At 47.4% G+C, this 25,628-nt stretch overlaps 1 protein-coding gene across 2 annotated transcripts in view; it reads left to right on the top strand.

The window, feature by feature from the left end:
* The window catches only part of SH3PXD2B (SH3 and PX domains 2B), a 102,240-nt gene that overhangs the window by 54,463 nt on the left and 22,149 nt on the right, over window positions 1-25,628 (top strand). For both annotated transcript variants that reach the window (XM_053907096.1, XM_053907097.1), the window contains exons 5-7: window positions 9,792-9,883; window positions 13,811-13,836; window positions 22,035-22,169. In XM_053907096.1, the coding sequence (XP_053763071.1) occupies window positions 9,792-9,883; window positions 13,811-13,836; window positions 22,035-22,169 (253 nt within the window). The remainder of the gene's footprint in view (window positions 1-9,791; window positions 9,884-13,810; window positions 13,837-22,034; window positions 22,170-25,628) is intronic.

The following is a 25,628-nucleotide window of genomic DNA, read 5'->3' as shown; positions in this document are numbered from 1 at the left end:
ATGGCCTGGTTTAAAAATAGGCAAAAGATTTGAATAGAAATTTCACCTAGGAAGCACATAAAACACATAACAAGGTGTTCAGCTTCTTTATTCATTAGGCAATGCAAAATAAAACCATAATGAGATACCCTACGCAGCCCTTGGAATAGCTATAATCAACAAGACAGACAAAACCAAGAGCTGGTAAAGATATGGAGAAATTAGAGCCCTCATTCTGGAGGGGATACATGATGGAAAGCCACTTTGGAAAACAGTTTGGCAGTTTCTTCAAAAAGTGAAATTTACCATATAACTACTCTTTGATATCTACTCAAGAGAATTAAAAAACTATGTCCACACAAAGACTCGGATGTACATGTTCTAGCAGTACTAATCCATAATAGCCCAAAATTGGAAGCAATCCAAATGTCCATCTTCAGGCTCATGGATAAAGAAAATGTGGAATAATCATACAATCGACCATTATTCGACAGTAAAATGCAGTGAAAGACCAATAAATGCTGCAACTTGGATGAATCTCAAAAACATGATGCTGAAAAAAGCCAGATGCAAAAGACTACATACTGCATGATTCCATCTACATGAAATGTGCAGAAGAGGCGACTTTACGGAGACAGAAAGCAGATCAGTGGTTTCCTAGGCCTGAAGACAGCATAGGAAGACATGGACTGCAAATTAGGTGGGGGAAATTTTTGAGGTGATGGAAAAGTTCTAAAACTGGATTGTGGTCATGGTTGCACAGTCTATAATTTACTAAATATCATTGAATTGTGCACTTATAATGGGTGGTTCTTATGTACATAAATTATACTTCAATACATCTATAAAAAAATTTAAAGGAGGCAGTGTGGGCATAGATGACCCTTGTCTTGGCAGGAGATGTCATGGAAGGGTAGAAAATCATTCCTGATCACTCCTGTCCTCTCTTTACTGGACATAACCTCGTTTCATCCCTCCAATAACCTTGAGAAGGAGGTTTTACTATTCCCATTGTGTAGATGAGGAAACAGAGGCCCGACAAAGTTACTTACAATGAGAGTATTACAGAGTTTGATGGTTGAACCCTGGCCTTTTAGGCCTTGGCACTCACATACCACATATGGCCTCTCTTAAGAAAGTAAAAATTCAAGAGATCAAAATATTCAAGCATATATTTCATAGACGTAGATAAACTCAGACTCTTTTTCTCCTAAAGATACCCTTAAAAAAGGATTGGGGAGTGAAGCACAGAGAAGGTCACCCAGGCACAAAGATGCTACTACTGCCTCCCAGCTCTCAGAGGAAAGTTCGGATCATCTGTGCTTTGTGTCTTTTCAAACCTCTAGAGCCTAAAAGTCCTTTGTGCCAGCCTTGCTGGCAAGAACTTTGGACCTCTGGGGTCACCTTGGCCAGCTGAGGATTTCTCAGACCAAATTGTGCTATCCTGCTTCTTCCCCTGCCCACCCACCTCCTCTCCAGAGTCACACTTTCCTCATACCCAGGGGGTCACGAACCTCTAGACATTTGATTTTGAAAAGGAGATTTAATAAAACCCTGAAACGAACAGAGAGCAGCAGCTGCCTGCATCTGGCTGATGCTTGGAATGGTACGGAGATCATGAATTCACTTGGATTAGCCATAGGGAAGAAGCCGCTTATGTTGTATGAGCCACATGGAAGTTACCACCCCCTGCTATTAATGCATCATAAGAAGCAGAGCAGATATTTTGGGGTTTTGGTTGGCCAAAGTCCCTGGCTTAGCTTCAAGGGAACTGCCCTCCTGGAGGGAGATGAAACTATCTATTCACACAGTCTGCAAAATCTTTTACAGACTACATAGACTTATTTAGCATTTGGGTATCTGTTATTGACATTGTTGTGAGCTGACTTAAGCCAATTTAATCTATCACTCTTAGCCTTATTTTAGTAGAAATTGGTAGTCTCCAATAGGGAAACATAGACAAAGGCCGTAGGTATCCCTAGACCTAGTTACCAGCTAGGAAGAAACCTTCTGCTCTGCTAGACCTATTATAAAGTTACAGTACTTAACATAGTATGGTGTTGGCATAAGGAAACAAACCTTTGGAACAAAATAGAGAATCCAGAAACAGACCTGTGTGTATTTGGACATTTTAATACTGGCAAAGGCAGCCTTACAGGTCATTGAGGAAAGGTTGGATTCTTCAGTAAATGGGAATCCTTATGGGGCGCCTGAGTGGCTCAGTCGGTTAGGCAGCTGACTTCAGCTCAGGTCATGATCTTGCGGTCCGTGAGTTCTAGCCCCTCGTCGGGCTGTGTGCTGACAGCTCAGAGCCTGGAGCCTGCTTCATATTCTGTGTCTCCCTCTCTGTGACCCTCCCCTGTACATGCTCTGTCTCTCCCTGTCTCAAAAATAAACATTAAAAAAAAAATTTAAATGGGAATCCTTATGAGGAAAACAAACAAAAGATAACTAATCCCTGCCTCACACCACACATGTAATCATTTCCAAGGAAATTAAAGACCTAAATGTAAGAGGCAATACTATAAATGGCTTTAGAAGGTAAAAATAGGGGGGGAAACTTCATAATCTCTAGGTATAGAAGGCTTTCTAAAGGCACAAAGTACCAACCATAAAGAGATTGATTTATTTGACTACATTAAATTTAAGAACCTCTGTTCATTGAAGAACACAGTGGAAACATGCCAAATTCTGCCACATATACAAACATTTATTATCATGCACCTCCCTAAACAGCCTCTCAAGTTGTTCTGCAAGCTTACTGGAATGCCAACTGTCTGACACCACTTCACATGAACGCTTCCTCAAGACAAATGGAATGATTATCCCTGTGCCAGGATCAGCTAATCCCACTGGTGATTAGCTGGTGTGACAGTAAAATCCCCTAGAAGAAACAGAACACAGTGGATTCAGAATCCTAGACCCAGTGCACCATTTTGGAGGATGGATGTGTCAGGTTCTTTTTATGCAAGGGTTAGAGTATCTGAGAATATTTCTAGAACATTCTTCATTCCACCAGTAAAGAATTTCATTTCTAACAACTGTTATGCTGATGGATAAAGGCTATGGTGTTGATCAGAGGTGAAGACAACAGAAGCCATGAAGTAGCCTTTTCAGGAGGGAGGGCTTGTGATTAGAGTTTTTTACTTGCTAAAAATGATCATTTCTAGTGAAGATGCTTCAGATTTTAACCATCATTGGAGTGTAGCTTACACACATGTGAGTATGCACAGCCATAATGTAGTGTTTTGTTTTGTTTTGTTTTGTTTTTTAAAGAGAGAGCACAAGAGGGGGGAGGGGCAGAGGGAGAGAGAAACAGACAGACAGACAGACAGACACAATCCCAAGCAGGCTCCATGCTCATCATGGAGCCTGACACGGGGCTCAATCCCACGACCCTGGGGTCATGACCTGAGCTGAAATCAAGAGTCAGACACTCAACCAACTCTTGATTTTGGCTCAGATCATGATCTCACGGTTGGTGGGTTTGAGCCCCGCACTGGGCTCTGTGCTGACAGCTCTGACCCAGCTTGGGATTCTTTCTCTCTTCTTCTCTCTCTGCCTCTCATCTGCTCACATGCGTGCATGCTCTCTCCCTCTCTCTCAAAATAAATAAACATTAAAAAACAAGTAAACTGTAGGCATCTAACAGCAGTGCTCACCAGACACCAGCCATTTGAGACCTCTCTTCAAGAGTTTTACTATATGCTACCCCCTGTATTATTATTATTATTCAAATTAACTCACTTTTTTAACTTCTTAAAAATACACATTTTAGAGGAAATTTTCTAACATGACCATAATATAAAACTGGCATCATTTGCCATAAAAATAAAAGTAAGAGCAATGAAACGACAGCAACAAAGGATATGTCTTTAAATCTAGCCAGCTGCTGCTGCCTGCCTGCCCGGCAAGTTAGAAAAACCTTTTCTTCCGGGAATTCCAGAGTTTGGGGTCTTATGTTTCAATCTTTAATCCACGTGGAGTGGATTTTTGTGTGTGGTGTGAGATGAGAGCCCAATGTCATTCTTCTGCGTGTGGATATTGTTCTCCCAGCACCACTCGTTGAAGAGACTGTCACTTCCCTCATTGTATGTTCTTGGCGCTTTTGTCAAAAATCAGTTGCCCATATGTGTGGATATATTTCAGGGCTCTTGGCAGTGATTTCATGGATCTGATACCAAAAGCAGAGGCAACAAAAATAAAAATAAACAAGTGGGACTGTATTAAACTAAAAAGCTGCAAAGCAAAGGAAATAATCAACAGAGTGGTAAAAAAAGCAACCTACAGAATGGGAGAAAATATTTGCAAATCAGGTGTCTGTGAAAGGGTCAATCTCCAGAATATATAAAGAACCCATATATCTCAATAGCAAAAAAGCTAATAACCTGATTTTAAAATGGGCTAAGAACTTGAATAGACATTTCTCCAAAGAAGATCTACAAATGACTAACTGTATATATGAAAAACTGCTGAATGTCACTAATCATCAGGGGAATGCAAGTGACAACCACAATGTGATATCACCTCGCATCTGTCAGGATGGCTATTATTAAAAAACAAAAAAACAAGTGTTGGTAAGGATATGGAGAAATTGGAACCCTTGCATACTGTTGGTGGGAATGCAAAATGCATCCACTATGAAAAACAGTATGGAGGTTCCTCAAAAAACTTAAAATAGTACTACCATGTGATCCAGCAATCGCACTTCTTTTGGGTATACATCCAAAGAAATTGAAGTCAGGATCTGGGAGAGATATAATCACTCCCATGTTCATTGCAGCACCATTCATGATAGCCAAGATGTGGAAACAACCTAAATGTGGTATATACGTACAATAGAATACTATTCCACCTTTAAAAAGAAGGATATTCTGAATATGTGGCAATGTGGATGAACCTGTGCTAAAGTGAAATAAGCCAGTCACAAAAAGATAAGATACTACATAATTTCACTTACATGAGGTATCTAAAATAGTCAAACTCATAGAATCACAGAGCGAAATGGTGCTAACCAGGGGCTGGAGGGACAGAAAAATGGGGAGTTACTAACCTACGGGCATAAAGTTTCAGGCAAGCGAGATGAATAAGCTGTAGAGATCTACAGCCAACAATACTGTATTGTACACTTAAAATTTCCTATGAGGGTAGATCTCGTGGGGACTGTTCTTATCACCCTAAAATAAAATTGTTGAAATATAAAGAGAGGGTCACCTGAGTGGCTCAGTCAGTTAAGCATCCAACTCTTGATTTGGGCTCAGGTCATTGACCTCACAGTTCTTGAGTTCGAGCCCGCATCAGGCTCCCTGCTGACAGCATGGAGCCTGCTCGGGATTCTCTCTCTCCCCTCACTCAGAATAAGTCAATTTTTAAACATGATAAAAATAAAATGTAAAGAGAAGTGTTCATTCTCTGGGGCACTCTTTTTTTTTTTTTTTTTTAATTTTTTTTTTCAACGTTTTTTATTTATTTTTGGGACAGAGAGAGACAGAGCATGAACAGGGGAGGGGCAGAGAGAGAGGGAGACACAGAATTGGAAACAGGCTCCAGGCTCCGAGCCATCAGCCCAGAGCCTGACACGGGGCTCGAACTCACGGACCGCGAGATCGTGACCTGGCTGAAGTCGGACGCTTAACCGACTGCGCCACCCAGGCGCCCCTCTGGGGCACTCTTTTGAAGCTGAGAAAACTCCCTCACTAGCCAAGCCGCTGTTATTTAAGAGTCCTCTTGCTGGCTCCAAAACCACCTCTGGGAACCACCACCCTATTGTACTTGATACAGTACTGAGAGACAAAGGGTTAACTTAATGTTACCAAGGGGCTGGTGTATGATGGAAGTCTTAAAGTCTTGTAGCACAACCTTCCGACATGGATGTTAGTGATTTCCATTTTACAGATGAGCAAACTGAGGCTCAGAGAGGTGATGGGACATGGCTAGAGCCAGAATGAGGAGCTGGGTCTGTCTGACCTTTCCTCGTCACCCTCAGCAAACAACACTTGTTCTTACCTCTCCTCTCCTCCCTGCATTGACCAGCCACGTTTATCCAAAAGGCCCGGACTCTATCCAGGGAAGAACCGAGTTTTCCTGGAACTATGGTTCTTTGTCTTTACTGACCAAACACAAGATGATTCTGGAGTATTGCTCTGCCCCAGGTCATGTTTTTACTGTTAGCCTGTCCTTCCAGAATGGAAGGGGCAAACATCAAAGCGTTCGGGCTGCCTTTTATTAGTAACTTGGCTGTATTTTATGGTTTGGAGGTTTGGCTTTTACTTCCCAGGAATTACTCAAAACCAAAAGAGAACTTGGCATTGTCAGGAAGTTTCCGTGGACCTTGTTGTCCCTTCCCTCGCTGGTCCTTCTGGAGCCTCTGCTCATTTCAGCAAGGAGCACCCTGGGAAGCCCCTGTAGGCAGAGGCCATGGCCACCTCGGGGCCCACCCTGCTGTCCCCAAACAGGGCCACGTGGCCACATCCAGGCCATTTCCTCGTGTCATTGATCCAGTGAATACTTTCAACCAGGTATGAAGGTCTCCCCAGCACTGTCTAGGCATGAAGAAAGGTGCAGGATGAGCAACTATGTACCCCTGCCCTCTGTAGATTTGGGGTAGAGGATCTGGTGTCAGCCAGTCCTGGGCTCTCAAGTCCTCCCTACTTCCCCAGAGCTTCCATCTGCCCATCTCTGAAATGGGCCAGCCCTCCCAGGATTACATGGAATGACACAGACAAGCGCGTTTCAGGAGCCATCGAGTGCTGAGCCCACATAAGGGAATGAATGGTGTTATTGCAGTCGGGGGGGAGCCGCAAGATTTCTGCCCACTAAGCAGCCACGGTCCAGCATATAATCAGCTCTTTCATTATGTGGTTCTAACTGTAAGAACTGCAGGGTTTCGGAGGAATGAGAGAGCCACAGGGGTCCCCAAGATGGCAGCTCGTCCCAGGAAGAATGAATACTCTAAACCAGAAGGAGAAGGCGGTCAGGGACCAGAGGCAGGGGAGGGGAGGGCCCACTCTCTCCCTCTTGGGCTGTCTGCCTCCGGCCTGGAAAAGGTCAGTTCCTGGGGATTTGCTACAGAGCAGAAGCTACTTCAAGGCTAATAAAATCAACGAACCACAAATATCAGGCCCCGTATGGTCAACATCTTTCAACCCAGAAGGATAGAGCATGGACGGTAATTGGGGACATCACCCTACTAAAAACATGTCCACCCGCTTCACATGTGTTCTCCCACTTTAGATCCAGGACAGGAGCCTGACTCAAAGGCTGTGCAGGGTCAGCAACCCAAGTGACCATCTTTGGCTGAACGAATAAACAAAATGTGGCATATCCTTCCGGTGGAATGTTACTCAGCCTTGAAAAGGAAGGAAATTCCAGCACATGCTGCCACATGGATGGACCTAGAGGCCATTAGCTAAGTGAAAGCAGCCCGTCACAAAAGGACAAATGTATCATTCCATTTGTATGAGGTACTTAGAGTAGTCAGACTCATACAGACAGAAAGCAGAATGGTTGCCCGGAGCTGGGGAAAGGGGGAATTGTTTAATAGGTACAGGGCTTCAGATTTGCAAAATAGAGTTCTGGGGATGGGTGTTGGTGATGGTTGCACAACACAGTGGATGTACTTAATGCCACTGAACCATATGCTTAAAAATGGTTAAGATGATGGAGCACCTGGCTGGCTCGGTCAATAGAGCATGCACCTCTTGGTCTCAGAGTCATGAGTTCGAGCCCCATGTCAGGCATGGGGCCTACTTTAAAAAAAAATGATGAAAATGGCAAATTTTGTGTATCTTTTACCACAATTAAAACTTTTTAAAAACCAGGGGCGCCAGTGGCTCGGTCAGTTAAGCGTCCCAACTCCTGCTCGGGTTATGATCTTGTGGTCTGTGAGTTCCAGCCCCACATTGGGCTCTGTGCTGACGGCTCGGAGCCTGGAGCCTGCTTCAGATTCTGTGTCTCCCTCTCTCTCTGCCCCTCCCCCGCTCACGCTCTGTCTCTCTCTGTCTCTCAAAAATGAATAAAATTTAAAAAAAAAATTTTTTAACTTTTTAAAAACCAGAAAAATAACTCAGAACCCCTCCTGAGACTCCAAGAAGGGTGCCGTTGGAGACCTCCCCTGCATCCGTCTCCCCATTTAGTCCATCACAGCCCTGTAGCAGGGTTGGGGGGGGTCACTTTGCAGGGGATGAATGGGAGGTGAGTTTATGGAGGCTTGTCATGTAGAAAATACAAGACACGATTTTTCCACGCCCAGCTCACACTCAGCATGGTAAGGGGGTACGGGAGTCCTGCCCACTCCAGAGCATGACTGTGGGCTGGCAGAATGGCCTGTGCTATTCAAATCTGTGCATGGGCCCAGGCGCCCTCCCTGCACAGAAGTTTGTAATAAAATGCGTGCACGAAGCTGCGTTACTGCACACAGATCTGCGTCCTCAGGAGCTGCGCCAGAAGGGGCTTAAATAGATTTGTTAAGCTGAGCTGTTTATTCGTCGTGGAGCCATGTCTTAGTTTCAAATCCCTTCGTGATCAGGATGTACCCTATCCTTCTTGTATTGGACACAGAAACCATGCAGTTCTGGGCACAAAGATCATGTCTGTTGAATCAATGAATGGATACCTATTGGTAGGTAAATTAGCACGACACCTAGTCCCATTTGTGCTTTCTACCCACCCCATATCCAGTCCGCTGGCACACCTCTGAGGGTCCTTTAACTGATGAGCTGGGATGGCAGCTTTCTATGACTCGGGCAGTGGGAGATACCAGATGTTTCAATCCCTCAGTAACCTCGGAACTTCTTTTCTTTAAAACTTTTTTTGGCGGGGGGGGGGGCACCTGGGTGGCTCAGTCAGTTAAGTGTCCGACTTTGGCTCAGGTCATGGTCCATTGGTTTGTGAGTTCGAGCCCCACATCCGGCTCTATGCTGACAGCTCAGAGCCTGGAGCCTGCTTCAGATTCTGTGTTTCCCTCTCTCTGCTCTCCTCTCTTATTCTCTCTCTCTCCCTTTCTCTTTCTCTGTCAGAAATAAACATTAAAAAAAATTAAAAAGTAAAACTTAAAAAAAAATTTTTTTTTTATTTATCTAAGAGAGCGAGTGGGGGAGGGGGGACAGAGGATCCAAAGCGGGCTTTGTGCTGACAGCAGCGAGCCCAATGTGGGGCTCAAACTCATGAACTGTGAGATCATGACCCGAGCCAAAGTCAGATGCTTAATCTACTGGGCCATCCACATGCCCCATAACTTGGGAACTTCTAACCTCTACCCAAATCCTAAAGCTGCGCCTTCACTTTAACACTGCAGATCTGTGAGTTAAGACATCCATGCGGGCGTGTTGGAAACAAGCTAAGCGTTCACCACTAGGCAGCTGGGTCAGTAAAGTAGGATACGTTTGTGCAGTAGACACCCAATATCCAGTAGAGTTGAAGTTGTGTAAGAATGATGACGTGGCATGAAGTCCATAGTTGAGTGTTTTATCTAAATGTGTGCATGTTATTTGTTCAGATACGCCTATAATGCGCGTGCGCACGTGTGTGTGTGCATACAGAGTGCGTGTGTGTGCATGCATGTGTGTGTGCGGTCCGCAAACCAGCAGCAGCACCAGAGAAGGTGTCAGACATGCACATTCTCAGGCCCCACCCCACATCTACTGAATCAGAAAATCTGGGGCTGGTCCCCAGCCATCTGTTTTCACACGCCACGCCCCCCCCCCCCCCCCCCGCCAAGAGATTCTGATCATACCCAAGTTTGAGAACCCCTGGCTCATTGCGTTCCCGACACCCCTTTCCTTCCCTTGGACTCACTTGTGTCTCTTCTCCAGGCCCTGATCCAGCTGCCCCCCTATATCTCTCAGTGTGACGAGGTGCTGCAGTTCTTTGAGACAAGACCTGAGGACCTGAATCCCCCCAAAGAGTAAGTTGGCGTGTGTACAGCTTCCCAGAGTGTGCCCTCACAGCCGTCCCTGCTGCCAGGCCAGCCCCAAGAAGAACGGGAGTATAGCGAAGTAAAGATTTTCTCTTAATTTGAGAGAGAGAGAGAGAGAGAGAGACAACATGCGAGTGGGGCAGAGGAGCAAAAAGAGAGGGAGAGAGAGAATCCCAAGCAGGCTCCGCACTCAGCACAGAGCCTGATGTGGGACTCAATCCCACGACACTGGGATCATGACCTGAGCCAAAATCAAGAGTCGGACTGAGCCACCCAGACGCCGCTAAAGCAAAGTAAAAATTGAGCTGGATCCCATTGATTGAGCCCTGGTGGGGCCTTGCTCCATGTGGCCCTCCCGGGGAAGGAACCCCCTACAGATCCACACTTAACCACGGAACGCATGGAGCATGCTAGAAACAGGAGGCTATGGGCCCTTGAGGCAGGGCCTGTGCAGGAGATTCATCCCAGTGCCTTGCCCACAAGGGTGCATGTGCTCAGGACCGTGAGGGAGATGGACGCGTGAGTGACGAGACCCGCTCAGGGTTACGGGGCCAGGGCCGGGATTTGATCTTGGTCGTCCAGGGTCCAGTGCTATCCAAAATGTTCACCACAGCCCCTACAGCAGACAGACGACGCTTCCTGGCGCCTGTCCGTGCACAGCCGATAGTCCCCACTGCTTGGGGCATGCGGCAAAGAATTTCCCCACCTGCCTTCTAGCTTTCACATACCAGGAGTTGATGGCACCAGATGCCCCGCCAGTGAGACAGTGATATACACATAGTGCTTTTTGACAAGTTTTATTGTGGGGGAGACCACCATGTGTGTCTGCAGTCGCCATGAGGGGAGGGGAGACCAGCCTACAGGTGCAGGGCCGTCATGGGGTCCTAGGAGCAAGAGACAGCACCTGTCAGGAAGGGCTGAGAAGTGCCAGCCAGGCTCTTTGACCAGAGAGAGAGAGAGAGAGAGAGAGCGAGAGAGAGCACGTGCACACACACACATGCACACCAATAGAACATCCACTAAAAATACAAAACATCGCCTGGACTGTACCAAAGAAAGCACAGCTTACCAGCATCCTGCTGGAGGATATGCATCTAGTTCCAAGAGGCTTCCTGGAAAGAAGGAAAAGTTCCCAATTTCTGTTTCCTTTTCCTGCTTGTCCCCTTGAACAAGTGTCTTGACTTCCTTGAGCTTCTGTTTCATCAGCAAGGTGGGCTTGGCTAACCTTGATCGCATCGTGGTTGTGAGGCTTGAACACCACCCTGCCGATAAAGGAGAGTCTGGCACGCGGCAGGTACTTACCTGGTGACGTCTTCCTGTCTTTAAAGCAGGCTTTGAAGGGGAAAGGAAGAGGGTAGGAAGGTAGGAGGGTTGCTGAGGGCCCAGGGGATGGCTCTGGGGCCCCTCAGGCAGTCCCTGGTGGGCCTTGGTTGTTGGCTTAGGGAGGAATGAACAGCAGCAAAGCAGCTGGTCCCTTGGTCAGCCTCCTGAAGCTCGTTCCCGAGTCAGGGCTGAAGGTGGAGACTGGGGGTCGTTCTCAGCAGTCTTGAGGCAGACAGAAGATGGATTCCAAATGGTGCTGTTAAAGGAAGGTTTTGCTTCCGTGCATGGGAAAACCTGGGACCGTGCCAAGCATGTCACACAGAGAGGTAATGTGCCTACTTGAGCCCACACATGCTGCTGTTGCTGGAAACCAAGAGCCCCCTCCTGCCCCCAGCCCCCTGCCCCAGCTGCAGCACCCTTGCCCCTGGCCAGGCCAGGGTTCGGGCAGGAGAGTGGGCCCCAGCCAGGTCTCCTGGGTTCTGATGTTGGCTGAGTTGCTTCGCCTCCCTGGGCCTCCATGTCTCCGTCTGTGAAATGGAGTAACCCTCAAGGATTGTCATGAGGGTTCACTGGGGCAGTCCAGATACAGCGCTCTGACCAGCAGTGTCTCCACAGCAAGTGCCAGGAAGCCTGAGCTACATTATTCCTCCGTAGCTCTCACCACCACCACCCCCAACCCCCCCTGCACGGGTGATGAATTTTAGCCCCACTGAGGTAGTGCCTGGCCAGGGGACATCACGATTGACCTGCGCAGCCCAGCACTGGGGCCTGCCACTCCTCCCAGCTGCACAGGAATGTGGCCCCAGGCTCAGGGGATTGTCTAAGCCCCTCACCCCCTTCCAAGATAACGGTGAAAGCATCATTACACGGTGGTTAAAAGGCCAGACTGTAAAATGAGACTAAATTTGGGCACCTGGGTGGCTCAGTCAGTTAAGCATCTGACCTCAGCTCAGATGTTGATAGATGCATATTCATAATGGACAAAAAGCGGAAACAACCCAAATGCCCATCAGCTGATGAACAGATCGGCAAAGTGTGGTTTTACCCACATGAGGGAATAGCATTCAGCCATCAGATGGTATGAAATACTGACACATGGTACAACATGGATGGCCCTTGGAAACATTCCACCCAAAAGAAGGCCATCACAAAAAGCCTCTTGCTGTATGATCCCATTCATATGAAACGTCCAGAATAGACCAGTCTTTAAAGGCAGCAAGCAAATTAGTGTTTGCCAGCTACTCGGAGGGGTGGGGATAGCAAGTGACCATTATAGGTACAGGGCTTCCCTGTGGAATGATGAATATTTTTTTGGCATTAGGGTGATGATTGCACAACCTTGCGAAGATGCCAAAAACCAGTGGACTCTACACTTTAAAAGAATGAATTTTATGATGTGTGAATGATAGCTCAATTTTTAAAAATTAGGTAAATCTGGGGCGCCTGGGTGGCTTGGTTGGTTAAGTGCCTGACTTCGGCTCAGGTCGTGATCTCATGGTTAGTGAGTTCAAGCCCCGTGTCAGGCTCTCTGTTCTCAGCGCGGAGCCTGCTTCCGATCCTCTGTCCACCTCTCTCTCGGCCCCTCGCCTGCTTGCTTGTGTTCTCTCTCTCTCTCTCAAAAATAAATAAACATAAAACAAAAATTACGTAGGTAGAGCTGGCTTCCGCTTGCTACTTACTAGCTGTGTTGCCTTAGGCAAGTTACCTAACCTCTCTGGGCCTCATTTTCCTCATCTATAAAATAGGCATTAAAAGAGTACTTATTCCCAAGGGCTGTTCTGAGTGTTAAGTGAATGAACTAAACAGTATCTAGCAGGGTACTGGCATATGGTAATAACATTTGGCTAATGTTATTGCCACCACAACATCTGTCTCAACCCAACCACCCTGTCACCTCCCTTTTCTCTTTATAGCATTGGAAACCTTTTTACTACTGGGATAATTTACTTAAAAAGTATGTGTAAACCCTGATTTGTCATACTGTACTTGTGATGCAGCGATGTGTACACATTCTGATGTGGTTGACAAATACAAGGGTTGACAAATACATTACTCACTGTTCGGTGTGAATTCTAGCCCACGGTAGTGTTCTCTCTGTCACCACGAGGGAGATGTGTTTTCTTCGCTGCTATTGAGACTCCTACCCAGTGTTATAGTGTGTTCCCCTCACCACTTAACTGCCAAGAGCTTTCTGCTTCTTGTATGTATATGGCTCAGGGCACCCCCAGGAGGTGGGACAGGGCCTCTGCTGTGCCTGACGAGGTGGGCATCAGGCTCAGTGCAACATGGGGGCCTACTCTTGCTTTTATACTGCATGCCCCCACAGCGGCTCCTCCCCAGGGCCCCCTACTCTACAAATAGAGTGGAGATGCTAGTCCCCAGGGCACCGGAGCACTTATCAGGCAAAAGGAGTAAATGAAAAGGAGTTCTTTCTTCTTTGAAGAGTCTGGGTCCCTGGGGCTGACTTGGCTTTTCTTCATTCACTGGAGATGATGTGGAATGGAGAATCTCTGTTTCCTAATGGAATAACTCGTGTCGCTATGTAACAGTACTGACTTGTTATCCTCTCCCACCCCTTTCTTTCCTGTGCAGGGAGCATGTTGGGAAAAAGAAATCTGGTAAGAATATTTTTCCATTTTCTCCTGTTCGTTCAATGGTGAGCATACCCCTACTCTGCACCGATGATTGCCAGTCCCTGGGCACTGCCTGAGGGATACAGCATGGGACTGGGTGGGTGGATGGGTGGATGGATGGGTTGATGCTTGATTGATTGGTTGACACCCCAGCCTGTTTTCCAAAAAAAGTATTGGAGGTTGTTGCATCCTGTGTCAAAAAGTTAGAGTGGATAAGACCTGCTGTCTTTCCCTGAGAATGCCTCAGAGGAATAGGGGAGCCCGATATCTCCTGACCACCTGTAGGGGGTTAAATACCTTTATTCTGCTGTAGACAGAGGAATGTGGTGACTCACAGCTAAGAGCATTCTTCTCAGGTGTTGGAAGGGGTCACAAAAGGAGGGACACTGGGTCTTAAAGAGTGAACGGGAACTTTCCACAGAGCGAAGGGGCAGTTAGGGCTGCAGGGAGGTGCGCAGGCGGGAGGCACAGGTTTGGGCCCAGCCTCTGGGCTGCTGTTATTGCTGGGCAATAAGAGCCACTCTTTCCACCACCTCTGGCACTCACTCCCTTCTCCCGGGCACCAGTTCCTTTCCTTCCCAGCACCCCTTCCACTCCCTAGAGCAGTGATGGGAAAAGAGAAGGTGGGGATTTAGGTATGCATAGAGGAATGATTGAGTCATCTCAGGCCTGGGGTTGATAACTTTAGACTCACGATAGTCCAACCTTTTCTTCTGCAAACCCAGTATTATCTGCCCCCCCCTCCCCGTATCTGCAGAGTCCCCTACCCATACCACCACACCTGGAGCCAGCATGGTCCTCAGAGCTTCCAGAATTCCAAGTTCTTTTATGTATCTAGGACTCCAGGAAGTTTGAGGGCATTGATAATGCTGTGGGGAGAGAAGGGCCAAGCAGAGATCCCAGAAGTAAAAAAGGATGCCTGCCTCCTCTCGTGGCCCTCCATTTCCTCATCTGTAAAATGGGGGATAATAATAGTAATCCATCTTGGAGGGTTATTGTAGGATTTATAGTAATATGTATAAAGCACTCAGACCAGTGCCTGGCACATTTTAAGTGATACATGTTTGCTGCCGTCTTTATACTGCTGCCATTAATTCAAAGCACATGGATGTCCCTGTCCAGCATCAGTAGAAATTCCAAATTCAGTAGCCCTGGTCCCTTTACTGCCCCCTGGGTACAGGGCCTGTGGTCAACTTTACAGGGCCCAAGCTGTGCTTGCAAGGGAAAGTAGAGAGGAGCTAGGTCTCTGCCTCAAGGTCTCGTGTCTGGAATGAACGCCCGCCTTTCCCCAGCCAGTCTGTTTAGAGCTGCACTTTGCGTTTAATAAGTACTGGCCAGAGCCATGGCATCCTGTTCAAGCTGTGCGTGGCCCTTGGGCTCTGAGGATAATGATACGTTTCTTAGAAAAGAACAGAGAGGAGAAGAGGAACTCTTGGGCTGATGACAAGAGTTTCTGGCTTTGAGTGTGCAGAGACTTTCCTGGAGGGAACGGCTGAAGGAAGAGAGGAAAGAGACAGCTCTAGTTTGCAAAAACCAAAGTGTCCGGTCGGAACAGGCTTGATGAGGGGACTGGTCTGGAAAAGAGAGAAGAAGCTCTAATTTGTGGTGATGACTATTACATCATTCACCTGCAATGATGGAGGGGTGGATTTATTTATAGTTCAGCTGGATGGAAAATAACATTTTTCTTTTCAGACTAAGGACCCATGCGGAGATGAGCCTTATTTTTTTATCTGACTTTTGAACTCTTCCTCTGTGTTAGAAATGGCCTTCTTGATTGAGTGTGAAAGGGATTTAAGGTCGACAGCCCAAACCCAGAGATTTCTGTGCTGGTACTCTGAATTGGAGAAAGCTCACCTGTCTCCAGAATTTGCCAGCAGACTTTGGCTAATGTGGTCTCAACTTCTGCTCATCTTGCAAGAAAAAAATCCTCCCACCAAAATTTAAGAGGTCATCTGATTATTTAAGGAGCATCTTTCTTCTTGATTTTTCTACCCTTTACTTATTGAAGTATACTCTGATTTACTGGCTCTTCCAGTAAGATTGGCAGTATGGTCAATTTCTGGAAAGAAAATCCCATGTTATCATTGCTCACTATATTTTGCCATAACAAAAAAAACTATTGACTGAGTGGCTTAAATGACAGAAGCTTATTTCTTTCCAAGTATGGAGCCTGGAAGTCTGAGATCAAGGTGCCGGCATTATCAGGTTCTGGCAAGAGCCCTTGTCCTGGCTTCTAGGCTGCTGCCTTCTCTCTGTGTCCTCCCATGGCAGAGAGAGAGCAAGAGCAAGCCCTCTGGTGTCTCTTCTAGTAAGGGCACTAGCCCCATCCTAGGGGCCCCACCCTCATGACCTCATCGAAACCTAATTACCTCCCAAAGGCCCCACCTCCAGATGCCATCCCATGGGAGTTAAAGCTTCAGTATATGAATTTTAGAGGGACAGAATTCAGTCCATGGCAGTTATCTTTAAAATTCAAAACATGGGGCGCCTGGGTGGCTCAGTCGGTTAAGCGTCCAACTTAGGCTCAGGTCATGATCTCGCGGTTCTTGAGTTCGAGCCCCGCGTCGGAGCCTGGAGCCTGTTTCAGATTCTGTGTCTCCCTCTCTCTCTGACCCTCCCCCGTTCATGCTCTGTCTCTCCCTGTCTCAAAAATAAATAAACATTAAAAAAAAAAAATTTAAATAAAATTCAAAACATGTCATGGCACCTGGGTGGCTCAGTCGGTTAAGCATCCACCTTTGGCTCAGGTCATGATCTTGCGGTCCGTGAGTTTGATCCTGACATTGGGCTCTGTGCTGACAGCTCAGAGCCTGGAGCCTGCTTCAGATTCTGTGTCTCCCTCTCTCTCTGCCCCTCCCCTGCTCACTCTCTCTCTCAAAAATAAATAAACATTAAAAAAAATTTTAATAAAATTCAAAACGTCATCATGAATCAAAACATTCCAACTAGGAAATCCTGTGGTAGATTAGGCACTGTACCTCTTGAGAATATTTTATAGCACTTCCTCAATGTCAAAATCACCCTTCTGCTGTCGAATCTCCTCCTTTATGCTGACCTTTTCCTTCCCTTATTCCTGCTGGACCACAAGAATGACACTGCTTACCTAGGAACACTTTGATTTCAAACTTGTAGCTCCTAGTACTTAGCTACCTGCATCAACTTGAGGTATTGCTATTACTATGCATTATAGAGCTTGGGTGCAATATCACTGTCCACCGGTAGGTGTCCACCTAAAGCCTGAAGCCTAGTGTGGCCTGAAGCCTAGTGTGAGAATTCTGGTAGTCAAACCAGTGAGGTTTTCATAGTTGAGTGCTCTGGGTAAAACGAAGGCAAAAGAACTGCTGGAAAGGCAGCCCCATGCACTTTTTTCTGAACCACTTAATGGCAGGGTACTTCGGTATAAAAGCTGCTGTCATAGAAGAAGAAGAAGAAGGAGATGTAAGACAGAGACGTGGCCCCCGAGCAAGTCTTGGAGGAAGTGCCAGCCCTGAGCCCTGTGCCAGTAACAGATCTGCTCATGGCCAGCCCAGAGTCCTAACCCTTGCTCCCTGACCTCCTCACTTCCTGGATTTGTGTCTTGTTTGCAGTGAGTCCCATGATTTTCTGATTCTGTCACTGCTGTTGGTTCTCCCAAATCCCCTTGGCAGCATGGTTGGGAGAGTTGGTGCAGAAATGAATAGATCACTCCATTGATCAGATTCCTGAAAACTATATGGTACAGGTGTACCACCATCAGTTGTTAAAACTGGGTGGCAACAATTAACTTTTTGGAAAGAGCAACCATACTTAACTGGACCCTGACCTAATCGAAGCTCTATCCCTACTTGTAGGCAAGAAGGAACAGTCTTTGGTTGCCCATAAGATGGACAGGTGCCTTCTGTAACTCTCAACACAGGAGGAGGCCTGGCGCCATGCAAAGCAAAGAGTTTCTAGAAGTTTCCCTTCATCATTTGTCCACAAATATCCGTTGAGTGTCTGTGCTAAGTGGCGAGTGAACAGGACAGACGCAGTTGTTGATTAAATGTTTACTAAGCACCTACTGTGTACCTGACAGTGCTCTAGGCCCCCAGGGAATGCAAAGGTAAATAAGATGTGGGAAGCCTTCTTACAGTCTGGTAGAATGAATAGGTGGATAAAGAAAATGAAATGTCATAGGTATGGCAAAGGAAGACATTTTAATTTCTTTCTGAGGAAGGAAGTCTGCCAAGGGTGAGTTTTAGAATATTCTTTTTTTTTTTCCTTCAGATGTTCATTGAGCCTAGTAGGTGCCCTTCACATTCTAGGCCAGATGTTGGCAAACTTTTTCTCTGAAGGGCCAGAAAGCAAATATTTTAGGGTTTGCAGGCCACATACAGGTTCTGTCAATAATAATAATTTTTCCTCTTCCTCTCCTTCTCCTTTACAACCCTATAAAAATAGAACAACTTTCCAAATTCCCTTTGCACCAAAGCAGACCACGTGGGCCTGTGAGCCTTTAGGCAGGGAGTCCAACACTAAACAAGAGCCTGCACTCATGGGGCTTATGTTCTAGAGTGGGAAAACAGACAGGAAAACTAATGACTACACAGACTCTGTGTTGTTGTTTTTTTTAAACTCTATGGCAAAATAAAATTAGGTGAGGCAGTGCAGGGTGGTCAAGAGAAGGTTCCGTTGATGAGATACCACTTGAGCAGGACGCTGAACCATGCAATTTCCTATGCCACATTGGGGAGAGTGGAAAAGAAATGGTCAGAGAGATCAGGCAGGACCCCATAGGCCACTGGGCTTTTCCTGAGTGAGGCAGAGCCATTGTAGGGTCTTGACCTTTGGGGAACATGATCTTACACATCTTTTGAAAGGATCACTATAGCTGCTGTGTCCAGAGCAAATCGTAGCAGTCAAGTCTGAGGCAAGAGACGAGTTAGGAGGCTAAGAATAGGTGGTTCCCATGTGAATGCAGAGGAGAGGAAAAGGCATCCTGAAAACAGCCTATGATGTTTTCTAGGTACACCTGGGATGAGGGAGCCAAAAGACACAACCATAAAGGCCAGCAGAGTCCAGATTGTAGAGAACCTGAGGGCATTGGGGAGCCACAGCAGGTGCTGAGCAAGGAGAGGCATGATCAGAGTAGCATTTTTGAAGCAAGCACTCTGCAATATGGAGGACAGACCAGAGGGGCAGGATAGAGACCAGTTATAAGTGTCGTTTCCCCCCTCCCCCCACCCACCACCACCATCCCAAAGAAGCCTCACTCAGTCCCTGGTGCAGAGGATAGGAGTAAAGTCAGGTGACGAAGCACTAAAAAGGTCCACCCGCATCAAACCTGTGGCTCTGTGACAAAGAATCCCGACCTGCCTCCAGGTGGCAGCAGAGAACCCCCAGGCATGAGTACAGCCGCACTGTGACTCCACCAGCCCCCTGACCTCCTGCCTGGAAGACCCTGGGCACCTGAGCAGTGGGCACAAGTTCCAACCTGACTGTGAAGTGGATACTTTTCTCCTGTCTTCTCCAGTTCTTTCTCTCAAGTTAAGGCACACAGAAACACAGTTGGCCTGGATACAGCCCACCGGAGGGCCAAATCAGAAGAGTAGCTGCATTCCTGGGATTGTGATCCCCAAGGCAGGCTATATCCTGGGGTAAAAACTCTAGACTCTGGAGTCTCTACCTCTTGCATTCCCTGGGGAAATTGTCCCCAGCTCGCAATGGCCAGGAGCCTCCAGCAAGCCAGAATCTACCTCCATTCACTCACGTGGTAGGATCTTTGTGGGCCCAGTGCCAGGTGGTTCAGGACACCGTCAAGACTTCTGCTGTCCAGAGCTTATTATCTAGTGGGGGTAGCGGGAGGGGCAATAATCAGCTTGCTCGAAGGCGACTGAAAGCCCAGCTGGGCTGGCTGGGGCGGACTGTTGTGCTCAAGGCAATGAGGAAATCAGCCCTGCAGGCCAGCCTCAGGAGAGGTGCTGGAGGAGAGAAGATACCCCTGAGAGACACAAGGAGATAAAACTTGGCCTTACTGGTCCCCGGGGGTGCTCACAGGTGCTCATGGGAACCCACAGGGAAGGAAAGCAAGCGGGCCTCAGACCACACTTCCTTCCCTAGCGTCTTTTCTTTCCTCACCTACCCCCACCACACCCCACCACACTGGGAGCCTTTGAGCCAGGTGGACCTGATTCAAGTCTGGCTTTGTCACCATCCAGCTGTGGGACCCGAGGGAAGTCACTTGATATCTCGGGGCCTCTCTTTTCGTGTCTGTAAAACAAGGTAGTAGCCACCTTCCAGGTGGTTGTGTTGACATAGTTTATGTATGGTGTGCAGCCATACAGTTTACGTGTGATGTGATGGGCATTCGTGTGGGGCTGCTTCCCTCCAGACCTGCTCCTGAACCTTCGGCCTACATCTCCCTCTCTCTCCTCTGCTCTTTCTCTATTCCCGTGCTTTCTCTACCCAGGGTGGCCCTGGGACCCTCCCACTCCTGTTTCCCTCCATCAACCTCAGCTGGGAAGAGGGACTGGCCTCAGTCACAGAGCCAAGAGGCAGTAACGCTTCACCCTGCTACAATGCCCTATTCTGGCTTCCCACATCAAAAATTCAGAGCGCATGGTGCTGACAAAGGGCTTTTGTGCTCTTTCTGGATGCCGGAGGCTGGAGGGCACTGGCGTGCTGGTGAATACTTCACAACCAGCTTTCTGGTCGAAAGCCCTGCTTTGTAGCATTTGCCAATATCCATGGTGTAAATACTCCCACGGTGGCCAATTTCAAGCTACCGGCAAGGCGCCACCCAACAGAGCTGGGAAAAGATGCACAAAACGGGCTCAGGGTGGCCTGGCGCTCACACACCACTCCGTTACCGGGTGTGCTTGGACACAGAGAGGTGGGATTTCTTGGCTATTTCAGTTGTTTATGGAAACAATAGGAGGAAATGCTGTGAATCAGGACTTGCAGAAAACGAAGACCCTGTGGCCAGAAATGTCAGGCTGCCCTCCCACTGCATTCCGTCTGCTGCTCTAAGAGGGCCATTCCCTTCTCTTTGGAGTCTCTGAATGCAGATTTCCCTTTACATCAGCCATAGTCTGCAATATCTTTTCTTTTGTTAGGCAGGTGTGATTTACTGCTTAACCAGGACCACACAACTCCAGAGGGCACCATCCACCGTGTCCTGTGGAAACTGCCTCTCCTGGCGCACCTGTCCACACCCTTCTCTCCCACTGCCACTGCCATGGTCCAAAGCCACCGCCGTCTCCTGCCTGACAGCTGGTCTCCGTCTGGTCTCCTGCTTTCTTTCCGGGCTCCGTGTGGCAGCCAGAATTATCTTTCTAAAGATGTAAATCTGTACTTGCCATTCCTTTCTTCAAGTCCTCTACTGGCTTTCTACTTGAGGGTGAAAAAAATCCAAACTTCTTATCTGCCTGCTCTGGCCCTTGCCTGCCTCTGTGTCTTCATACGGGACCGCTGTCCTCACTCACTGGACTTCAGTCCCCTACCCTCCTCCCAGTTCCTAGAAGGCTCTGGGCCCTTTCCCATCCGAGAGTGTGCCTGCACCGTTCTTTCCCCATCCTCCCATGTCTCCTGTTCATGCCCCTGTCTTAGGGAGGTCTTGTTCACCACCCCATTGAATGTGGCATCCCCTTTCCCAGTCTTGGTCCAGCTTCCTGGTTGTTTCCAGCAATGTAGCTATCAAAAATTAATACTTCTATTATCCTGTATACTTGTCATGATGTATATTTGTTTATGTGCCCCAACTAGGTTAACTTACTTGAGACTGGGAGTCATGTCTGTTTCATTCACTTTAGTACCCCCAGCACCTAATAGAGGGTCTGGAACATCACTGGTGACTTCCTGAATTACGAGATGAGTGATTTTGGATGGGCGGGTGGATGGACGGATAAATGGATGGAAGGAAGGATTGGTATGCATGAATGCACTTTCCCATCAGGCTGTCTGCTTCTTCAAGGCAGGTACCATATCTTGACCAACTCTGAATCCCCAGAGCCTTGCACAGTATCTGCATAGAATAGGTATTTGGTAAATTTTGGTGGTTGCACGAGCAAATTATGCAGGAATGAATGGATGAGGTGACCCTCAAGGTAAGTCCTATGATAGCTTCTTTCTCTCTTTGGAATGTTCTCCTGACCCACCCTTCTCCCCTGGCTCTCGCTCCTTCACGTGTGGGCAGTGGCTGCATGTGGGTTTTGTATCCACAGGGGGTGACCTGACCTCAGTGGACCCCATGGTCCTGGAGCAGTATGTGGTGGTGGCAGACTACCAGAAGCAGGAGAGCTCGGAGATCAGCCTCAGCGTGGGGCAGGTGGTGGACATCATCGAGAAGAACGAGTCAGGTAGGGGAACTAAACCATCTCCCTCCCCGCCCTACACTGTCCCCGAGCCCCTAGGACAGGAGATGTTTAGAAACACAGAAACAGCAATCGCTGATCTGAGCTGGGCCGTTTCCACAGATCCAGCTGACAACCTCTTAGAAAGCTGCCTCTGTTTGATCACGGGGCTTAGATATCCCCCTTGGTCACAACTCGCCAGCATCCTGTTGCGTCCGTCGTTACCGATTTATTCTGCGGGTCACATTTCGTGAACGTGTCTTCTGGTTTCAAAGCCACTTAGAGACATGGAGTCCAGCATTCCACTGGAACATTGCCTTTGATTACCGTGGGAGTCTTCACGAAGGCTCCGCCAGCTGTGGGCTCTGGTGGGATGGACACGCCACCTGACTCTTCAGCCCACCTGTCATCACAGGGGCCACTGGTCATGTACACTGGCCAGGTCTGGGACGGAATGTGGTATGATCCGACACTTAGCCTGAACTCTGCATCTCACAGCAGTCCAGCTTGCTGCTCCTCTCAGACCATCAATTCTCTCATATGCAAAATATGCAAAATAGAAAACGCTGCTACTTCAAAGAGCTATTATAAGGATCCAATGAGATAGTGCCTAGAGTGTGCCTGGCACACAAAAGGTACTCAAGGATGTGGGTTTCCCTCCCGGTTGCCTTCCTTAGCCACAGAGTAGCCATCAGCACTATCGAAAGAAAAGGGCAAGGAGTAGGGGGTGAGCAGCTCCTCTCCAGGAAAAAGTGGCATAAACCCACCCGCTTTGTTGTGGCTAAAATGTGACCTTGCCTAATAATATGATTGGCAGGCCCGTCTTTGTGACACCCCATTGGCCAGTTAAGGACCAACAAACGGCCAACAAACAGAGGGAAAGCTGTGTTTGCAGCAGCATCTGAATCATGTTACCACAGTCATGAGATCTGCTTTAGCCAACCAAACTCGTTAATTACTCAATATAGCAACTACCATCCCCGCATCACAGCCAAAGAAACAAGACGCTAAGTGACGTGGTCGCTCACCCCAGATCTCATGACAGGTTACCGAGCTGGAATTCCAAACCAATTCCAGCTGGCCCCAAGGGCACGTGACTTTCTAATTCCTGGGAATGAATATGTGCTTCCCAGGGACGAAGGAAGGCAGCCCCCACCCCTCTGGGCAGCCCGCTTGCGGGAAGTCGGGAAGACTCCGCGGCTGGGAGGAGAGTAGAAGCCAGGATGGGGTGTTGAGGATAAGCCTGGTGTGTCCAGAAGGCGGCAGGGAAAAGGAGGCAGACAGTGAAATCTTCCTGGGGCCAAAAAACTGGCAACATTTATTTTTAGTTGTATTTTACCAGCCAAATAATACTGGACACATTCTTCTTAGAACAACCATAAAGTTAAAATCTGCTTTTTCCACTAGCTTCAACATTAGTCCCTTTCAAAACCCCAAATAGACCCTCTAACGGTTCACTCCAAATCCTTCTTGATAACTGTATACACGTACATATACGTATATGTATATATGTGTCTTTGTGCATGTGTGTATGTGTGTGAACTGTATGTCTACATGTGTGCCCATACATAGATACATAACCATATGCACACACACACACAACATTTTGTGTGTGTTGATATAACTTTATAGTTTAACCCCAGTGTTATCATTCTGTACCTTTTGATCATTTTGATCTGCAACATACTTTTTAGTCAACATTCAGCTTTTATTCCTTTAACATCTGCCTACTGTTGATCTACATAAGCCATATTTTTCTCTACTATGAATAGAATATCTGTCCACACTGGTGAGTGTTTCTTTAGGTTAGACAATGAGACATAGAACTATTGGACCGTAGGTACACATATTTTGAATTTTAAGATCCTGCCAAATTGCCTCCAAACTGGTCATGGCAATTTACTCTCCCTCTAGCAACGCATGAGGCATTGGTGCAGAGTTAAGAGCTGAGACTGTGAGGCTAGGACAGCCTAGGAATGAATCCTGGCTCTGCCACTTTCTTTGTGACCTTAGTCAAGTCACTGCCTCTCTCTGAGCCTTGGCTTCCTCATCTGTAGAATGGGGCAGTAATAGTAGGCAGCTCGTAGGGCTGTTGTGAGGATCCCGCCAGTCAGATGTCAAGCACTGCGACGGTCTGGCACACATTACTGTCGTTGTTATATAGTGAGTTTCCTGAACCCCCACACAAATACCGGCAGATACGAGTTCTTAGGAAGACATACGATGTATCTTCTAATTTCTGGTTTTCCACAGACTTATCCACCCCATTCACTCGCGCGCACACACACACACACACACACACACACACACACACACACCAAAACTTGTATTGCAAAAGGAGTGTCCAGCTGAGTAAAGTAGGTGACTTCCAAGTCAGGGAGGTCAAAAGCAAAGGCCTCCCTGTAAAACCAGAAAGGCTACTCAGTAGGCTGCCCCTTCCTTCTCTTCTTTTTTGGGGTCTCCAGGGCTTGGAGGTATGTGATCTTGGGGAGCAGATCCTGTTTTTCCATTATACTGTGCAGAGCCTGTTGGGCCCTGTGTTAATTTCCGGTTGCCATTACAACGAAGTACCACAAACTTAGTGGCCTCGAACCACATAAATTATTTATCTTACAGTTCTGTAGGTCCAAATTGGGTCCCACTGGGCTAACATCAAGGCGTTGGCAGGGCTGAGTTCCTGTCTGCAGGTTCTGGATAGGATTTGCTTCTCTGCCTTTTCCAGTCAATTTCTAGAGACCACACCATCCCTTGGCTCATGGTCCCTCCCCAGTCCTCAGAGCCAGCAGTACTGTGCCTCTCTCGTCTTTCCTCCGGAGCCACACCTCCCTGACTCTTCTTCTGCCTCCCCTGTAATGCATGGGGCCCACCCTGATAACCCCAGATAACCCCCTATTTGTAGTTCAGCTGCTTTGCAACCTTGATCCCACCACCTGCAACCTTATTTCCTTAACATAGGCACAGGTTCCCAGGATTAGGACACAGACATCTTTGGCCAGTCACTGTTCTGCCTGCCACAGGGTACAAGCCCTTCTCGAAAGGAGGAGGACCTGAGTCTGGGTGAGAGGCCTCTCAGTTACACTGCAGCCAGGTTTACATTGACACGAGCAAATGCAAACTCAGTGTCTCAGATAAGTCATCAGGGCAGTGGCTTCAGTATCTCTTAGCCCTGGGTGCACATAGCAGCTTTGCCCTGAGCCATGTGAACTTGGAAAAGTGTACTGACTTCTTGGAGCCTCAGTTTCCTCATCTGTGCAATGGGGATGATAATCTGAAGATTATATAAAACAGTGTAAGTAAAAGGGTTAGTGCCTTGCATACCTTAGTGAAGATAGCTACATTCTTTACTCTCACCATTCAGGACGACCTTTCTCTCCCCTGTCCCAGCTCAGAAGTGGGTTTTTTTTTTTCTTTCTTTCTTTCTTTCTTTCTTTCTTTCTTTCTTTCTTTCTTTCTTTTTAAGTTTAT

The sequence above is a fragment of the Panthera pardus genome, unplaced genomic scaffold (genome assembly GCF_024362965.1).
Source record: "Panthera pardus isolate Hobbes unplaced genomic scaffold, ASM2436296v1 HiC_scaffold_2, whole genome shotgun sequence".
NCBI lineage: Eukaryota > Metazoa > Chordata > Mammalia > Carnivora > Felidae > Panthera > Panthera pardus.
This window is presented reverse-complemented; position numbering and strand designations above follow the sequence as displayed.